Genomic DNA, 18,907 nt, shown 5'->3' on the forward strand with positions numbered 1-18,907 from the left:
AGACATTGGTAAGGCCACACTTGGAATACTGTGTACAGTTCTGGTCACACAGAAAGGATATTATTAAACTAGAAAAAGTGCAGAAAAGATTTACTAGGATGCTACTGGGACTTGATGGTTTGAGTTATAAGGAGAGGCTGGAAAGACTGGGACCTTTTTCTCTGGAGCGTAGAAGGCTGAGGGGTGATCGTACAGAGGTCTATAAAATAATGAGGGGCACAGATCAGCTAGATAGTCAATATCTTTTCCCAAAGGTAGGGGAGTCTAAAACTAGAGGGCTTAGGTTAAGGTGAGAGGGGAGAGATACAAAAGTGTCCAGAGGGGCAATTTTTTCACACAGAGGGTGGTGAGTGTCTGGAACAAGGTGCCAGAGGTAGTAGTAGAGGCGGGTACAATTTTGTCTTTTAAAAAGCATTTAGATAGTTACATGGGTACGATGGGTATCGAGGGATGTCGGCTAAATAAGGGCAATTGGGATTAGCTTAGGGGTTTAAAAAAAAAGGGCGGCATGGACAAGTTGGGTCGAAGGGCCTGTTTCCCTACTGTAAACCTCTATGACTCCTTCATCAGGTGAGTCACTATTCATAGTTCCAGACTACAGCATGCAAAAGTGCATTTTGCTACAGCAACCACTTGGGGATTCAGTTGGCCAGACAGCCAGTGTGGATCAGACTGGTGCTAGCAGGGTTCAATCCCTGTTCTGGCTTGGAGTGGATTTGGGGTCCATCCCCTTGCCCTTCCTGTGGTAGAGGTTGTGGCGCTGTAGGTTAGGCCTATCTGCAGGCAGTGAACTCAAGAAGAAGAATGGGTAAAGTGCAATTAGCTACTGATAGCCAGTTTCCTTTGTAGCCATAGTGATAAGATTCCAAATCAAATGGTATATTGCAGCCTTAGAGGAACCAAGATAAGGGACAATGGACAGAAAATCATGTTTACTGACTGCCCAAATTTATGATATGACTTCTGGTGTTGAGGTTTCCTGTTGGAACAGAGAAATTTGAAACTCACTGGTGCAAATCAAACTTGTAACATGGTAAATTCTAAGTATCAATCATTTCAAGTTCAAATATTTTAAATCAAACAAGCAATGAGGCACTGAACAACAGTTCCAGTATGTCATGGTATAATTAAAATGGTAGCTCAATGTTTTGTCTGTAACATTGAGTTAGGGTCTGCTTACAACTATTCAATGAAGCTCGTCATTTAATGTTGATGCTAGTTACTGCATGAGACTGCTGTGAAAGGTATCATAATGCCTGGCTTTGGGCATCTGAATAGATAATTGTGAATTTCATGGTGAAAATTGTGTGTGGTCTGCAACTTGACACTGCTAAAGGTGAGGTAACATAGCATTTAAGCTTGTAATAAGAAAATACAATGAAGAAAACATTCATCAAAGCTCATCTGCCTAGTACCTCATAATATTGCAGCTGCATTTCAAATTTACGGAACTCAGAATCTTTTCCCCTGAGCCTAAATGGTAGGGCTCATATTTTCCTAGTTTATAATGGACACAATGTAGAAACTTGAGTCTGGGAGGTAGGTGGTCAGGGGAGGTAGGTGGTTGGGGGTGGGAGATTGTGTGGCTGGTTGTCAGAGCCAAGGTGGGAAGTGATGAATGTCAGGTCTGGCAATCATGATGGTCAGAGATGGGGGATCCCAACTGAGTGTACTGGAGATCTTGGATCATTGGAGGGAAATCAAGGGTCGGGGGTAAGAATGAGGGAGAACAAAGGGTTGCAGAATCAGCCATCATGGGGTAGGGGGTTGCTGCGGTGATCGGTTCCTCCTAGTTCCACATTCAATAAAGTTCTTTGCAATTCCTAGTCTCAGGACAACATGATCTGGGGCTGGTGGTGAAGCACCCCGCTTCAGACAAGCCTCAGACCCTTTATCAGCATATGTAGTGACACATTTTCAGTTGCCTGAACCTATTTCTTGAGTTTAATGTTTTTTGTCTTTTTCACCTAGTTATACTGATTGCATCCAACATATAACACATTCTCCAATCTGCTAGTGCGCTAGCTCTCCATTTCCTTTATCCTGATAATCATACCAAGGGACACTGGTCTTCCCACGAAAAATATCAGGAAGCTGTATCTCCTGAACCATTGAAGAGTTTTGTTTCTTAGATATGTATCCTTAAAAACATTATGAAAACACATTTTGCACTGTTTACATATTTTAGGAAGTCCAAGAGAAGTTTATTTAAGAAATATTATTCAGGACTAATTTGCAAATCAACTCACCGTGCGAATACCCAAGCCACTCAGCATATACACAACATCTTCAGTTGAAATGTTTCCAGAAGCACCATTAGCATACGGGCAACCACCTAGCCCAGCAACAGAGCAATCCACTACACTTATCCCCATCTGTGTAAAAGAACAGAATTTAATGTATATTATTGTTCTACTTTGACTTTTTATGTCTGGCACTATGTTTGCCATCCTTGCAAGAGCAAGCCAGCCCAGAGAAATGTTTTCTATTGAGAGATAGAGCTAAATTACTTTAAAAGCATTCAGTAAACCTTGATAGATTGTAAAACCAATTTACTTCATCAGATCAAGGAATAAAGAGTTTAAGGTTTATTTATTAGTCACAAGTAGAATTACATTTACTGTGAAAATCCCCTAGTTGCCACATTCCAGCACCTGTTCGGGTACACCGAGGGAGAATTTAGCATGGCCAATGCACCTAACAAGCACATCTTTCGAACTGTGGGAGGAAACCTATGCAGACACAGGGAGAATGTGCAAACTCCGCACAGACAGTGACCCAAGCTGGGAATCGAACCCGGGTCCCTGGCATTGTGAGGCAGCAGTGCTAACCACTGTGCCATCGTGCCACCCGCATAAATAAATAATATATCAGTGATAATTAACCTAAAGGTTAATTTGAGGACAGCCCAGAGCATGCTATATTGTCATGGAGATGGGTGGAGCTTAGAATGAGTTCTCTGGTTTCAACTTATCTGGATGTTAGCTGAGAGGTACATGTGGCTTGTGGTTTGTGTAGTTTTCAACTCACTTAGAGACAATCAAATTAATCGATAATTAGACAGCCTGCACTTTGATCAGGGAAAAACCCTAAAGCCATCACTGACCATGTGGAATATGGGTGCGGCATAATCACAGTTTGAATCTTGTGAGGGAGCAGAAACTGGAAGATTGTTGATTTGAAACAAATAGGAGAATCTACTGGGGTGCATCCACACTCGCCATCAGCAAGAATGACGACGAGGGTGCAAAATATCATGAGAGTCAGGAAAAACAATTCTCATCGGCGAGATTGCGTTTCCCGATTGTCCCAGCTCCTCATCGATGATGTGATAAGGTTCCTACCAACAAAGGGCGAGAATCTCATGTAATACATTTGAATGCATTTTAACGTAATTAATGAGCGCCCCACCACATAGAACATAGAAAAACTATAGCACAAGCAGGCCCTTCGGCCCACAAGTTGCACCGAACAATTTCCTTACCTTCTAGGCTAATCTATAACCCTCCATCTTACTAACCTCCATGAACCTATCCAAAAGTCTCTTAAAAGACTCAATCGAATCCGCTTCCACCACCACTACCGGCAGCCGATTCCACGCACCCACCACCCTCTGAGTGAAAAACTTACCCCTAACATCTCCTCTATACCTACTCCCCAGCACCCTAAACCTGTGGCCTCTCGTGACAACCATTTCAGATCCTCGGTAAAAGCCTCTGAGAATCCACTCTATCAATACCTCTCAACATCTTATACACCTCTATCAGGTCACCTCTCATCCTTCGCCTCTCCAAGGAGAATAGACCTAGCTCTCTCAACCTATCCTCATAAGGCATACCACTTAATCCCGGCAACATCCTCGTAAATCTCCTCTGCACCCGTTCTATGGCTTCCACATCCATTCTGTAATGAGGCGACCAGAACTGGGCACAGTACTCCAGGTGGGGTCTGACCAGGGTCCTATACAGCTGCAGCATTATCTCCCGATTTCTAAACTCAATTCCTCTATTGATGAAGGCCAGTATTCCATACGCCTTCTTAACCACAGCCTCTACCTGCGACGCTGCTTTGAGCGCCCTATGAACCCAGACCCCAAGATCCCTCTGTTCTTCCACACTGCCAAGCGTCTTACCCTTAATATTATATTCTTCCATCCTATTCGACCTGCCAAAATGAACCACCACACACTTATCTTGGTTGAAGTCCATCTGCCACTTCTCCGCCCAGTCTTGCATCTTATCCACGTCTCGTTGTAACTGCTGACATCCCTCTACACGATCCACAACACCACCAACCTTTGTGTCATCAGCAAACTTGCCAACCCATCCTTCCACTTCCTCATCCAGGTCATTTATAAAAATCACAAAGAGCAAGGGTCCCAGAACAGATCCCTGGGGCACCCCACTGGTGACCGACCTCCACTCTGAAAAAGACCCATCTACAACCACTCTTTGCCTTCTGTGGGCAAGCCAGTTCTGAATCCACAAATCAACGTCCCCTTGTATCCCATGCCCCTTCACTTTCTCCATAAGCCTTGCATGGGGCACCTTATCAAACGCCTTACTGAAATCCATATAAACCACATCTACCGCTCTTCCCCCGTCTAAGTGTCCAGTCACATCTTCAAAAAACTCAATCAGACTCGTAAGGCATGATCTGCCTCGGACAAAGCCACGCTGGCTACTTCTGATCATACTATTCCTTTCCAAATGTTCATAAATCCTGCCTCTCAGGATCTCCTCCATCAACTTACCTACCACTGAGGTTAGACTCACCGGTCTATAATTTCCTGGGCTATCTCTTCTCCCTTTCTTGAATAACGGAACCACATCCGCCATCCTCCAATCCTCCGGAACCTCTCCCGTCTCCATTGACGACGCAAAGATCATCGCCAGAGGATCAGCAATCTCTTCCCTCGGCTCCCACAGTAACCTGGGGTCCATCCCATCCGGTCCCGGCCATTTATCTAACTTGATGCTTTTCAACAGCTCCAACACATCCTCTTTCCTAATGCCCACATGCTCAATCTTCTCAGTCCACTGCAAGTCTGCACTGCAACTACCAAAATCCTTTTCCACTGTGAATACTGAAGCAAAGTATTCATTGAGTACCTCTGCTATTTCTACTGGTTCTATACAGACTTTCCCACCGTCACATTTGATAGGTCCTACTCCTTCACATCTTATCCTCTTGCTCTTCACATACTTGTAGAATGCCTTGGGGTTTTCCTTTATCCTGTCTGCCAAGGCCTTCTCATGTCCCTCCTGGCTCTTCTAATTTCCCTCTTTAGTTTCTTCCTACTAGTCGTATACTCTTCTAGATTTCTAACATTACCTAGCTCCCTGAACCTTTTGTGGGCTTTTCTTTTCTTCCTGACTAAATCCATTACAGCTTTCGTGCACCACGGTTCCTGTAACCTACCATAACTCCCCTGTCGCACCGGAACATTGCTGTGCAGAGCTCCAGACAAATTTTCCTTGAAAATTTGCCACATTTCTTCTGTACTTTTCCCTGAGAAAACCTCCTTCCAATTTATGCCTCTAATTTCCTGCCTAATAGCATCATAGTTGCCCTTACTCCAAATAAACACTTTCCTAGCTCGGCTGATCCTATCTCTCTCCAATGCTAGTGTAAAGGAGATAGAGTTATGATCACTATCCCCAAAATGCTCTCCCACTGATAGATCTGACACCTGCCCAGGTTCATTCCCTCATATCAAATCAAGCACAGCCTCTCCTCTTGTCGGCTTATCCACATACAGTGTCAGGAAGCTCTCCTGAACACACTTAACAAACTCCTCTCCATCTAAACCCCTTACCCTAGGGATATTCCAATCGATATTTGGGAAATTAAAATCTCCCATCACGACCACTCTGTTATTATCACATCTCTCCAGAATCTGCTTCCCAATCTGCTCCTCCACATCTCTGCTACTATTGGGCGGCCTATAGAAAACACCCAGTAAAGTTACCGACCCCTTCCTGTTGCGAATCTCCACTCACAGAGATTCCATAGTCAATCCTTCCGTGGCATCCATCTTTTCTACAGCCGTGACACTATCCCTGATCAACAGTGCCACTCCCCCACCTCTTTTGCCTCCTTCCCTGTCCCTCCTGAAACATCTGAAACCCGACACTTGAAGTACCCAGTCCTGACCCTGAGATAACCAAGTCTCTGTAATGGCCACCACATCATACTTCCAAGCAGCGATCCACGCTCCAAGCTCATCCATTTTGTTCACTATACTCCTTGCGTTAAAATAAACACACCTCAACCCTTCGGACTGCGAGCTCCCCTTCCCCTTCACCTGCCTATCCTCTCTCTCACACGGCTGACCAGCCCCTCTTATTTTTACTCTATCCTCCTCTCTCTCAGTCACCACATTTCGATTCCCACCCCCCAACCATTCTAGTTTAAACCGTCCCCAGTAACCTTAGCAAACCTTCCCGCCAGAATATTGGTCCCCCTGGGATTTAAGTGAAACCCATCCTTTTTGTACAGGTTGCACCTGCCCCTAAAGAGGTCCCAATGATCCAGGAACCTGAATCCCTGCCCCCTGCTCCAATCCCTCAGCCACTCATTCATCCTCCACCTTATTCCGTTCCTTCCCTCACTGTCTCGTGGCACAGGTAGCAATCCTGAGATTACTACCTTAGCATTCTTTTTACTTAACTCCCTACCTAACTCCCTATATTCTCTTTTCATGACCCCTTCCCCTTTCCTGCCTATGTCGGCAGTACCAGTATGCACCATGACCTCTGGCTCCTCTCCCTCCCACTTAAGGATTTCTTGGACCCTGTCGGAAACATCCCTGATCCCGGCTCCAGGGAGGCAAACCACCATCCGCGTTTCTCGACTTCTTCCACAGAAACGCCTGTCTGACCCCCTCACTGTGGAGTCCCCAATCACCACTGCCTTCCTACTCCTTTCCTTACCTTTTTTTTGCTACAGGGCTGGACTCCGCACAGGAGGCACGACCACTGCTGAGTGGGCTGTCCCCCCCAACAGTACTCAAACAAGAGTACTTATTCTTAAGGGGCACAACCACTGGGGTACTCTGAACCACCTGACTCTTCCGTTTCCTAACTGTGACCCACTCGCCTGACCCCCTGTGTCCCCGGTGTTACCACCTGTATATAACTCCTATCTATCACCTCCTCGTTGTCCCTGACCAGACGAATGTCCTCGAGCTGCAGCTCCAGTTCCCTAACTCGATCCCTTAGGAGCCGCAGCTCAACACACCTCACGCAGATATGTACCTCTGGGAGGTTAGGCGACTCCACGACCTCCCACATCCGGCACGGAGCACAGCAAGCTGGCTTCACATTCATATTTCCCTTTTTCCTCAGATTCCGCAGGGGAAGAAATAAGAGTTAAACGTTGTGTGTGTGTGGGGGGGGGGGGGACCTGCTCTGCCTCTGCCTCTGCCTGTTTACGTTATTTACATGATCCCCTCTCACTTAATATTTACACCTCGCTGACGTGACATCATGTCAGCTAGGTTTACAACAACTTTGTGAAGATGGGAAACAGTCAAGGCAGTCACATCAGGGGTGCCAAGGCAAGTATAGCTCCACGGAGGAGAGGTACATAGGTTGGCACTGCCAGGTTAGCACAAGTTTGCATTGCCACTTCTTATCAATTCTTTTAAAACCTGTGATAATCTTGAGACTTCTAAATCTCCCCTTAACATTCTTTGATCAAATTGAAACAATCCCAGTTTCTTCTAGCATAGTTAAATCTTGCAAACAATTGGCAACTACACAGGCTTCAACAAAACGTTCAACGGATCAAATTTTGGAAACAAAAAAAATGCTAATAATGTTATTAATGTCCAAATTTGCTCTCTGCAACACATATGGGACATCATAAATATAAATTTAGCACAAAGCTGTCACTGGTTGTTTTCATAATTCTAGTTAATTGATCAATTATTTAAATGATTTTCACCAACATAATAACTAGAACTGCTCACCTGCCATTAAGTCGTGAGCTGTTTGCTCCAAGCTTGGAAGGAATTGGGAACTCAATGACATTTTGAATTGATGCATGTGTGATGCTGAAACAGCAGATGGCAGTGTTAATTAACTGCAAGCCTCATCTTATATGATTCCAAAGCAGTTCTTTTTTATTTTCATTACATTATGTTCTACTTTTGCAAGATTTTAATAGAAAGTGTCGTCGACGGTGCTATCAAGCAGCACTTGCTTTGCAATAACCTGCTCACGGAGGCTCAGTTTGGGTTCCATCAGGGTCACTCAAATTTATTACAGCCTTGGGTCACACATGGGGACAAAAAGGGCTAAACTCCAGAAGTGAGATTCTAGTGAGTGCCCTTGACATCAAGGCAGCATTTGACCGAGTGTAGCATCAAATAACCCTTGCAAAACTGGAGTCAATGGGAATCAGGAGGAAAGTTCTCTGCTGGTTGAAGTCATACCTGGTACAAAAGAAGATAGTTGTGGTGGTTGGAGGTCAATATTCCCAGTTCCAGGACATCGCTGCAAAAGTTCCTCAGGGTAATGTCTGAGACCCAACCCCCTTCACCTGCTTCATCAACGATCTTCCTTCCATCATAAGGGAAGAAGTGGGAATATTCCCTGATGATTGCACAGATTTCAGCACCATATGTGCCTCCATGCAATCCATGTCCAAATGCAACAAGACCTGAACAATATCCTTGCTTGGGCTGATGAGTGGCAACTAACATTCATGCCACACACGTGCCAGGCAACGATCATCTCCAACAAGAGAGAATCTAACCATTGCCCCTTGATTTTCAACTATTCTGGGCACTACCATTGACCAGAAACTGAACTGGACTAGTCAATGTGGCTACAAGAGCAGGTTAGAGGCTGGGAATTCTGTTTTGAATAACTCACTTCCTGACTCCCCAAAGCCTTTCCACCATCTATAAGGCACAGGTCAGGAGTGTGATGGAATACTCTCCACTTGCCTCGATGAGTGCAACTCCAGCAACACTCAAGAAGCATAACACCATCCAGGACAAAGCAGCCCGCTTGATTGGCATCCCATCCATTACCATCCATAAACAATTATTCCCTCCACCACTGACACATTAGCAACAATGTGTACCATCTGGTAAGGTGTTGATAAGGTGCCACATCAAAGATGATTACAAAAGATAAGTGCACACGATGTAATGAGTAACATATTAGCATTAATAAAGGATTTGTTAGCGAACAGGAAGCAGAGAGTAAGGATAAATGGGTCTTGTTTGCATTGGTAAACTATAACGATTGGAGTGCCACAGGGATCAATGCTTGGGGCCTCTACCTTTTACAATCTACATCAATGATTTGAATGGAGGAACCAAATTCATGGTAGGTATGTTTGCCGATGACACCAAGATAAGTAGGAAAGTAAGTTGTCGAGAAGAGGTGGGCAGTCTGCAAAGAGGTGGTTTGAATGGGTGGGCAAAATCATCGGCAGATGGAGTGTAATGTATCCAGTTTGGCAGGAAGAATAGAAAAACAGTCTACTATTTAAATAAAATCAAAACATACAGTAACTACAGTGCAGAAGGAGGCCATTCGGCCTGTCGAATCTGTACTGACTCTTTGACAGAGCATCTCACCCAGGCCCTATCCCTGTAATCCCACATATTTACCCCAATAATTCCACAAACCTACACTTCTTGAGATACTAAGGGACAATTAACCATGGCCAATGCATCTAACCTGCACATCTTTGAAATGAGGGAGGAAACTGCAGCACCCAGAGGAAACCCACGCAGACGTGGGGAGAACGTGTAAACTCCACATAGTCACACGAGGCTGGAATTGAACCTGGGGCCCTGGCGCTGTGAGGCAGCAGTGCTAACCACTCTGCCACTGTGCCACCCAAATAGATAGTGATTACAGAACCTGGTTGTCCCAGTACAGATACAAAAATGATGTGGAAGACAAATAGAATGCTAGCATTTATTGTAAGGGGAATGGAATATAAAACTAGGGAAGTTTCATTGCAGCTGTACAGGGCCTTGGGAAGACCATGCCTGGAATGCTGTCTGTAGTTTTGGTCTCCTTATTTGAAAAGTATATATAACTGCATTTGAAGCAGTTCAGAGAAGGTTCACTCAACTCATTCTGGGGATAAAGGGCTTATCTTATGAAGAAAGGTTGAATAGGTTGGGGCCTACATCCATTGGAGTTTAGAAGAATGAGAGGTGATCTTATCAATAAGAACCTGAGGGTTTGATCGGGTGGATGTTGAGAGGAAATTTCCATTTGTCGAAGAAAAGAGGCTTCCCTTTTAAAACTGGGAAAAGGAGAAATTTTTCTCTCAGAGTGTTGGTAGTCTGCAGAACTCTCTTCTCCAGGGGACAGTGGAGGCTGGGTCACTGAATTTATTCAAGTTAGGCAGATCTCATCAAACAAGAGAGTCAAGGGTTATGGACAGCAGACTGGAAAGTGGAATTTAGACCACAACCAGATCAGCCATGTCTTATTGAATGGCAGAGCAGGCTCGGAGGGCTGAATGGCCTACTCCTGCTACTCTTATCTACAAGGTTCTTATCTACAAGATGCACTGCAGCAACTCACTAGTGCTCCTTCAACAGCACCATCCAAACCCACAACCTCTACCATCTAGAAGGACAAGGGTAGCAAATACCCAGAAACGCAACCACCTGGCAGTTCCTCCCCAAGCCACACAACCATCCTGATTTGCAATGATATCACTGTTCTTTCACTATATTAGAACTCCCTTCCTAACAGTGCTGTGGATATACCGACACCATTGCAGCAGATCTTAAAGGCAGCTCATCAGCACCTTCTCAAGGGCAATTAGGAACGGGCAACAAATATTGATCTGGCCAGGAACCTGTTTGGCTCCAAGTGGAGAGGATCTCACGGCATCTCCACATCATGTTTTTTTTTAACAGCTTTATCAACTTGTCATGGATCATAGAATCCCTACAGTGCAGAAAGAGGCCATTTAGCCCATCAAGCCTGCACCAACAACAATTCCACACAGGCCCTATCCCTGTACCCCACATATTTACCCTCCTAATCCCCTGACACTAAGCATCAATTTAGCATGGCCAATCAACCTAATCTGCATATCTTTGGACTGTAGGAGAAAACCAGAGCACCCGGAGGAAACCCACGCAGACACCCAAGGCCGGAATTGAACCCAGATCCCTGACACCGTGAGGCAGCAGTGCTAATCACTTTCAATGATTTGTCAATGTGAATATGCAGATTCTTCTGTTCATGCATCGCCTTTAAAGTTATACAATTAATTCATATTGCCTCTTCTCATTTTTCCTTCCAAAATGCAATAATTTCAAACTTTTCTGCATTTCGTTGCAACTGCCATGTGTTTGCATATTTCACCAGTCTGTTTATCTCCTCCGACCATTTGCAACTATCACTCCAAGCTTGGTGTCATCTGCAAACTTTTAAATAATGTTTCCCTGTTCCCACATCCAGGTTATTAATATGAGTCAATAAGTGTAGCAGTCTTAATACTCCCAGAGGACACCACTGTTACTTGGCTCCAGTCTGAAAAAAGCCATTCACCATTAATTACACTCTGCTTTTTGTTCCTTCGCCAATTTCATATCCAGGCTGCCACTTCTCCATTAATTCCATGGTCTTCAATGTTTGCTAACAAGCCTATTATGTGGTACTTGATTAAATGCTTCTTGAAAGTTCATAAACAGATCAACTACATTACCTTCATCAACCCTCCCCATTATGTAGCTGTCTTCACCAGCTAGAGTGAGCTGGTCTTCTCTATTTATTATCCTCCAGTGCTGAACACTGCATTTTCTTGGGATCATGGACAGAAATGTACCTAATACTACCTAATTTCAAGATATTTTCATAGAACCATAGCATCTATACAGTGCAGAAGGAGGCCATTTGGCCCGTTGAGGCTGCACTGCCAACAATCCCAAACAAGCCCCATCCCCGTAACTACACATATTTATCCTGTTAATCCCCCTGATACTAAAGGTCACGATGCTCTAGGTCAAAACATAGCCCATCAACCTAACCTAATCTGTGGACTGTTGGAGGAATTTGGAGCACCAATGCAGGCACGGGGAGAATGTGCAAACTCCACACAGACAGTGACCCACGGCTGGAATTGAACCCGGGTCCCTGACGCTGTGAGGCAGCAGTGCTAACCATTGTGCCACTGTGCCACCTGTTGGAATTTTTTTCTAATGTGCATAGATAAAACTAAAATATTGATATTGGCAAAGGTGATTCAGTAACAAAAGAAAGAGATCAGTAGTCAGGCAACCCTTGTTTAAATATAATTGATTGGGTGTTTGTGGTGTTACAATTGACCAGGGAAAGAAAAGGTTACCATAAATCCATTCACTGACATTTTTGCACAGACTTTGGTGCTAAATATCTCAACACGATTCTTAACCTACATGTCAGGAAATGAGAAAATGCTCAGAATTTCCTGTAGCTTGTCAAACTCATAACAAGATTTAACTTTGTAGAGGATGAGCTAATATTTCTTTCACTAATACATTCTTGAATATAGACACCTCAACAGGGGAAAACACCTAATTGTCCAAAGCAATACTTCTTCACACTTCAGAGTAATTCTCCTACACTTCACTGTTATTTGCAGAGATGACATTGCAAGATATCGTGGACAGGGTTTTCACAATCTTTGGCCTGCAGTCTGTGACTGCTGCCCTAGCTCAAAGAGCACACAATAAATCTGTAAAATACACTTACTACTCACATGATGTTGCAATATTTGTTTTTCTGTTATTCCCTATTCTGTCATAAGTATTTACAAATAAACCAATCTTATCATGAGTAAAAAGCAAAATACTGTAGATGCTGCAAGTGTAAAATGAAACAGAAAATGCTGGAAATACTCATCAGATCAGGCAGCATCTTTGGATAGGTAAACTGACTTAACATTTCAGGTTGATGACCGAGTGTCAGAGTCTTGGTCCTCGATTCAATGGAGTTGTCACCAGAATGCAAATGCCGATAGATACCGATTCATGTCAATAAGTCATTGAAACTAAATCTTCTATATGGCTCAGAAACTGGGACTACATACAGACCCCTACCTCAAGGTCCTAGAGAGGTACCACCAACGCTGTCTGGTTTCTCCACATCAGCTGGGACGACAGATGTACTAACATCAGTGCCCTTGAAGGAGCCAAGAGCACCAGCATCGAGACCATGATCATTCAAAACCAACTTCGTTGGGCCGGCCATGTGCTTAGGATGCCAGAGTCCCGACTGCCCAAAGCAAATCTTTTTCGCTCATCTCAAGGAAAGCTCCCAAAAAGAGGACAAAGGAAGCACTTCAAAGGCACCGTGAAGGCTTACCTCAAGAAATGCAACAGAGACTTCAATGCCTGGGAGCCCTTTGCTCAGAAGAGACCTATTGGAGGAACCTCCTGATTGAAGAGACACAATTTTTCAAGGACATCTGATGACAAGAGGAGGCCCAGAAAAGGAGCCTGAAAAAGGAATACCAATGATCTAGAGTCCAAGAACCACATCCACCTCCTGGAAATATCTGCCAATTGTGTGGTTGAAGATGTGGCTCTAGGATCGGGCTCATCAGCCACGCAAGGACCCACAGAACACATGACCAGTAACACTGAGTTTCTGAGGTGGACAATCATACTTGTTAGTGAGTGATTGCTGAAGAAAAAGAAGATATTTTTCAGGTTAATTGGATGAGACAATCACAATGAACAATTCAGAAAAGATTACTGGAACTGTAAGAATGATGTTGCATTTGGTGGCTCTGGGTGGACGCACTGGGTTGTGTGACATTTACCATTTACTTGTATCCTAGCCTGTGCCATTTGCTAATGTCACCAGATCAGCCTGGGATCCCACTTCTGATCCCTTTATAATGACAAGTGATAGAATGAATGCTGGATGAAGGAAGGGCTGTGATGCATCCCTCCACTTAAAACAAGTTTGTGAACACTCAAGGTAAATGATAGCTTACCGAGAGAGCCTGGCAGCTTCTCAGTGCTTTGCGAGACTTGGGTAGGGGGAGCCCTTTTTCTGGGCACTCAATGGCATATAGAGGGACCCTGCAGTGCCAATGGGTGCCACATGCCTATAGTACCAGTGGAGGGTGCTCCCCCGATTTCCAGGCCAACCTGCCTGTCCCCGGCATAGCACATAAATGGAGACTCATTCGCCTTCTACCTGAAGCCTCCGCAGTGGCCACTTCTATTAGAATGACTTTGTTGGCTGCCACCAGTAAAATGTTGTCCAGGGTCCCATACCTGCCTGCACCAAGTGAGGTTTGTCTTCTCAGTCCCTCCAATGGGGACAACTTAGCTGTTGAGAAAATTTCAACTTTTGTTTCAGGAAGGTCGGCAAGTTAAGTGTGCTTACATTTTGCAGAATTTACAAGGTTTCTTTATAATATGCCTAACAGCATCTCACTGTAAGCTTGGCGGAGTTTGATAACAGAAGAATTCATAGCACTGTGACAACTGTTTCCAATATATTAGCATGCCCTTGTAGGGCAGTATGAGCTTCTGCCCTTCCAATGGATTTGTCAAGTGGTCCATTAAACGTGGCAAGCAACAAAATCAAATGCAGTGCTCAAAGTGCCAGTATGTTGCATGATCACAGAGTCATTTAAGGTGGTGCTGAAATAAAATCAGAAAGTTCTGGAAAATCTCAGCAGGTCTGGCAGCATCTGTGGAGAGTGAAGGAGAGTTAACGTCTCAAGCCTAATATGACTCTTCTTCAAAAAGTGGTGCTGAGTTCAGCAGTTGGCTGATGTACATCTACTTTCATATTCTTCACTCTAATAGATGTTCCTTTTTCAAATGGCTGCACAACAGGAAAAGGCTCACTGCACCCATTGTCTCATCACGAGAGCATTACATTCTGGGTTTATAGCTCAAGGAGGGATTGCAGGAGGATAAGGATCAAGATCTCCCCAAATCCACATACACTGCTGTAGTATAGCACACTGAATATCATGCTAAGTAAACTCAGTTGCAATAAGTGTTTTGCTGCTGGAGTTCGAAAATAAGTTCTTTTAATCAATAAGAGGAGACAAGTGCATGTATGTAATGAGAATAAAGGCACAAATACTTCAGTAAATTTTTTTTTTACTGCAAACTACCCTTATCAGATTTAATAACCTTTTGACCATTTTTCCACAGGGTTTGGAAGCAGAAATTACTTTTAAGCATTTGGTTTTAGGGTAAAATATATTTACTCAGACTTAAAAAGTTGTAAGCTTCAGGCATTTGAAGAATGTTTATTAAAACCAGATGATCCTGCTACCTAGGATGATCAGGAACATAGGAGAATGAATATCTTGACCTGGGGATTTCTAACAATTATTCAAAGCATGGGGAGACAGAATGTTCCTTTTTGTTGAACCTTGCATGATGCTATAGCATAGGCAGGGGGCCTGGTAACAGCTTTGATTCGCAGTTTGTCTGACCTATCCTAATGAGAGGATGGAGTCAGCAACGCAGCTCCAACTTAATCTGAAAACTGGAAATAGTAACAATGGTCACCACAGCTACGTCACAGACCTGAGAACCTGTGGGGTCGGAGCATAGTGGCAATACTACTGGGCTAGTAATCCTGAAGCCCAGATTATTACCCTAAAGCCAATAATAGCTCAAATCCTACCTTAGTAGCTATGGAAATCAAAATTCAATTAATTGATAAGTTAATTAATAAGGGCAAAAGGATCATTTAGATCCAAAATGTTAGTTCTGCTTCTATCCACAGATGCTGCCAGACCTGTTGGGCCTGATTTTACCATCAAGTTGCGCCCGTTTTCAGATACGAAAACTTGGTAAAGTCAGGCGTGAGGTGAGTAGTGCAATCCGCACCCGCCACTGCACTAGTTACCCCTTAGGCCCAAAAATGGCCGCGTTCGGGACCGAGCCCGGCACAGGCATTTAAATGCAATTGAATGCATTTAGATGGAATTAATGGGCTGCACGCTCAACTTTACCGGCACTTCCCCCTTTACCACCACGTTCGCCAATCCGGAATCGGCGCAAAACAGACATGCTCCATAAAACTCTGATTCAGGCACTCCATCAGTGAGGGTTAGTGAGGAGGTAAGTGCGTAGCGTCCGGCAGCTCTCTGCTGCTCATGGGTGTCCTTTTGTTGTGGCCATTTTCTTTATCGGGTCGGTGACAGCTCTGCGAGTGTGTGGGGGGCTGTTGCTCAGCAGGGTCTCCAATGTCCGACTTAGAACCATAGAACCATAGAAAATTACAGCTCAGAAACAGGCCTTTTGGCCCTTCTTGTCTGTGCTGAACCATTTTATGCCTAGTCCCACTGACCTGCACTTGGACCATATCCCTCCACACCCCTCTCATCCATGAACCCGTCCAAGTTTTTCTTAAATGTTAAAAGTGACCCCGCATTTACCACTTTATCCGGCAGCTCATTCCACACTCCCACCACTCTCTGCGTGAAGAAGCCCCCCCTAATATTCCCTTTAAACTTTTCTCCTTTCACCCTTAACCCATGCCCTCTGGTTTTTTTCTCCCCGAGCCTCAGCAGAAAAAGCTTGCTTGCATTCACTCTATCTATACCCATCAAAATCTTATACACCTCTATCAAATCTCCCCTCAATCTTCTACGCTCCAGGGAATAAAGTCCCAACCTATTCAATCTCTCTCTGTAACTCAGCTTCTCAAGTCCCGGCAACATCCTTGTGAACCTTCTCTGCACTCTTTCAATCTTATTTACATCCTTCCTGTAACTAGGTGACCAAAACTGTACACAATACTCCAAATTCGGCCTCACCAATGCCTTATATAACCTTACCATAACACTCCAACTTTTATACTCGATACTCCGATTTATAAAGGCCAATGTACCAAAGGCACTCTTTACGACCCTATCCACCTGTGACGTCACTTTTAGGGAATTCTGTACCTGTATTCCCAGATCCCTCTGTTCAACTGCACTCTTCAGAGTCCTACCATTTACCCTGTACGTTCTACTTTGATTTGTCCTTCCAAAGTGCAATATCTCACACTTGTCTGCGTTAAATTCCATTTGCCATTTTTCAGCCCATTTTTCTAGTTGGTCCAAATCCCTCTGCAAGCTTTGAAAACCTTCCTCACTGTCCACTACACCTCCAATCTTTGTATCATCAGCAAACTTGCTGATCCAATTGACCACATTATCATCCAGATCATTGATATAGATGACAAACAACAATGGACCCAACACCGATCCCTGCGGCACACCACTAGTCACAGGCCTCCACTCAGAGAAGCAATCCTCCACAACCACTCTCTGGCTTCTTCCATTGAGCCAGTGTCTTATCCAATTTACTACCTCCCCATGTATACCTAGCGACTGAACCTTCCTAATTAACCTCCCATGAGGGACCTTGTCAAAGGCCTTGCTGAAATCCAGGTAGACAACATCCACCGCCTTCCCTTCATCCACTTTCCTGGTAACCTCCTCGAAAAACTCTAATAGATTGGTCAAACATGACCTACCACGCACAAAGCCATGTTGACTCTCCCTAATAAGTCCCTGTCTATCCAAATATTTGTAGATCCTATCCAGTATCACACCTTCCAATAACTTGCCCACCACCGACGTCAAACTTACTGGCCGATAATTTCCCGGATTTCTTTTGGAACCTTTTTTAAACAACGGAACAACATGAGCCACCCTCCAATCATCCGGCACCTCCCCCGTGAATACTGACATTTTAAATATGTCTGCCAGGGCCCCTGCAAGTTCAACACTAGCTTCCCTCAAGGTCCGTGGGAATACCCTGTCCGGTCCTGGGGATTTATCCACTCTGATTTTCCTCAAGACAGCGAGCACCTCCTCCCCTTTAATCTGTAAAGGTTCCATGGCCTCCCTACCAGTTTGCCCTATTTCCGTAGACTCCATGCCCGTTTCCTCAGTAAATACGGATGCAAAAAAACCATTTAGTATCTCCCCCATCTCTTTTGGTTCCATACACAGTCTACCACTCTGGTCTTCAAGAGGACCAATTTTATCCCTCACTATCCTTTTGCTCCTAACATACCTATAGAAGCTCTTTGGATTTTCCTTCACTCTGTCTGCCAAAGCAACCTCATGTCTTCTTTTAGCCCTCCTGATTTCCCTCTTAAGTAGCTGCTTGCACTTTTTATACTCCTCGAGCATCTGATCTGTTCCTTGCTGCCTGTACATTTCATACAACTCTCTCTTCCTCTTAATCAGTGTTACAATCTCCCTCGAGAACCAAGGTTCCTTATTCCGATTTACTTTGCCTTTAATCCTGACAGGAACATATAAACTCTGCACTCTCAAAATTTCTCCTTTGAAGGCCTCCCACTTTCCATTTACATCCTTACCAGAGAACAGCCTGTGCCAATCCACACTTCCCAGATCCCTTCTCATTTCATCAAATTTGGCCTTTTTCCAGTTCAGAACTTCAACCCGAGGACCAGATCTATCCTTATCCACGATCAGGTTGAAACTAATGGCATTATGATCACTGGATCCAAAGTGTTCCCTCACACTCACATCCATCACCTGCCCTAACTCATTTCCCAATAGGAGATCCAATATCGCATCCTCTCTAGTTGGCACCTCTATATACTGATGTAGAAAATTCTCCTGAACACATTTTACAAACTCTACCCCGTCTAAACCTTTAACAGTATGCGAGTCCCAATCTATATGTGGAAAATTAAAATCCCCTACTATCACAACTTTGTGTTTCTTGCAGTTGTCAGCTATCTCTCCGCTGATTTGCTCCTCCAATTCTCGCTGACTATTGGGTGGTCTATAATACAAGCCCATTAATGTGGTCATACCTTTCCTGTTTCTCAGCTCCACCCATAGGGCCTCTGTAGACAAGCTCCCTAATCTATCCTGCCTGAGTACCGCTGTAACATTTTCCCTGACCAACAATGCC

At 44.3% G+C, this 18,907-nt stretch overlaps 1 protein-coding gene across 1 annotated transcript in view; it reads right to left on the reverse strand.

The window, feature by feature from the left end:
• hmgcll1 (3-hydroxymethyl-3-methylglutaryl-CoA lyase like 1) overlaps nt 1-18,907 on the reverse strand; it is a 171,667-nt gene that overhangs the window by 6,277 nt on the left and 146,483 nt on the right. Inside the window, exon 8 of the mRNA XM_078213591.1 lies at nt 2,250-2,375. Coding sequence (XP_078069717.1) covers nt 2,250-2,375 — 126 coding nt within the window. The remainder of the gene's footprint in view (nt 1-2,249; nt 2,376-18,907) is intronic.

This window comes from Mustelus asterias, chromosome 5, assembly GCF_964213995.1.
Source record: "Mustelus asterias chromosome 5, sMusAst1.hap1.1, whole genome shotgun sequence".
NCBI classification, from domain to species: Eukaryota; Metazoa; Chordata; class Chondrichthyes; order Carcharhiniformes; family Triakidae; genus Mustelus; species Mustelus asterias.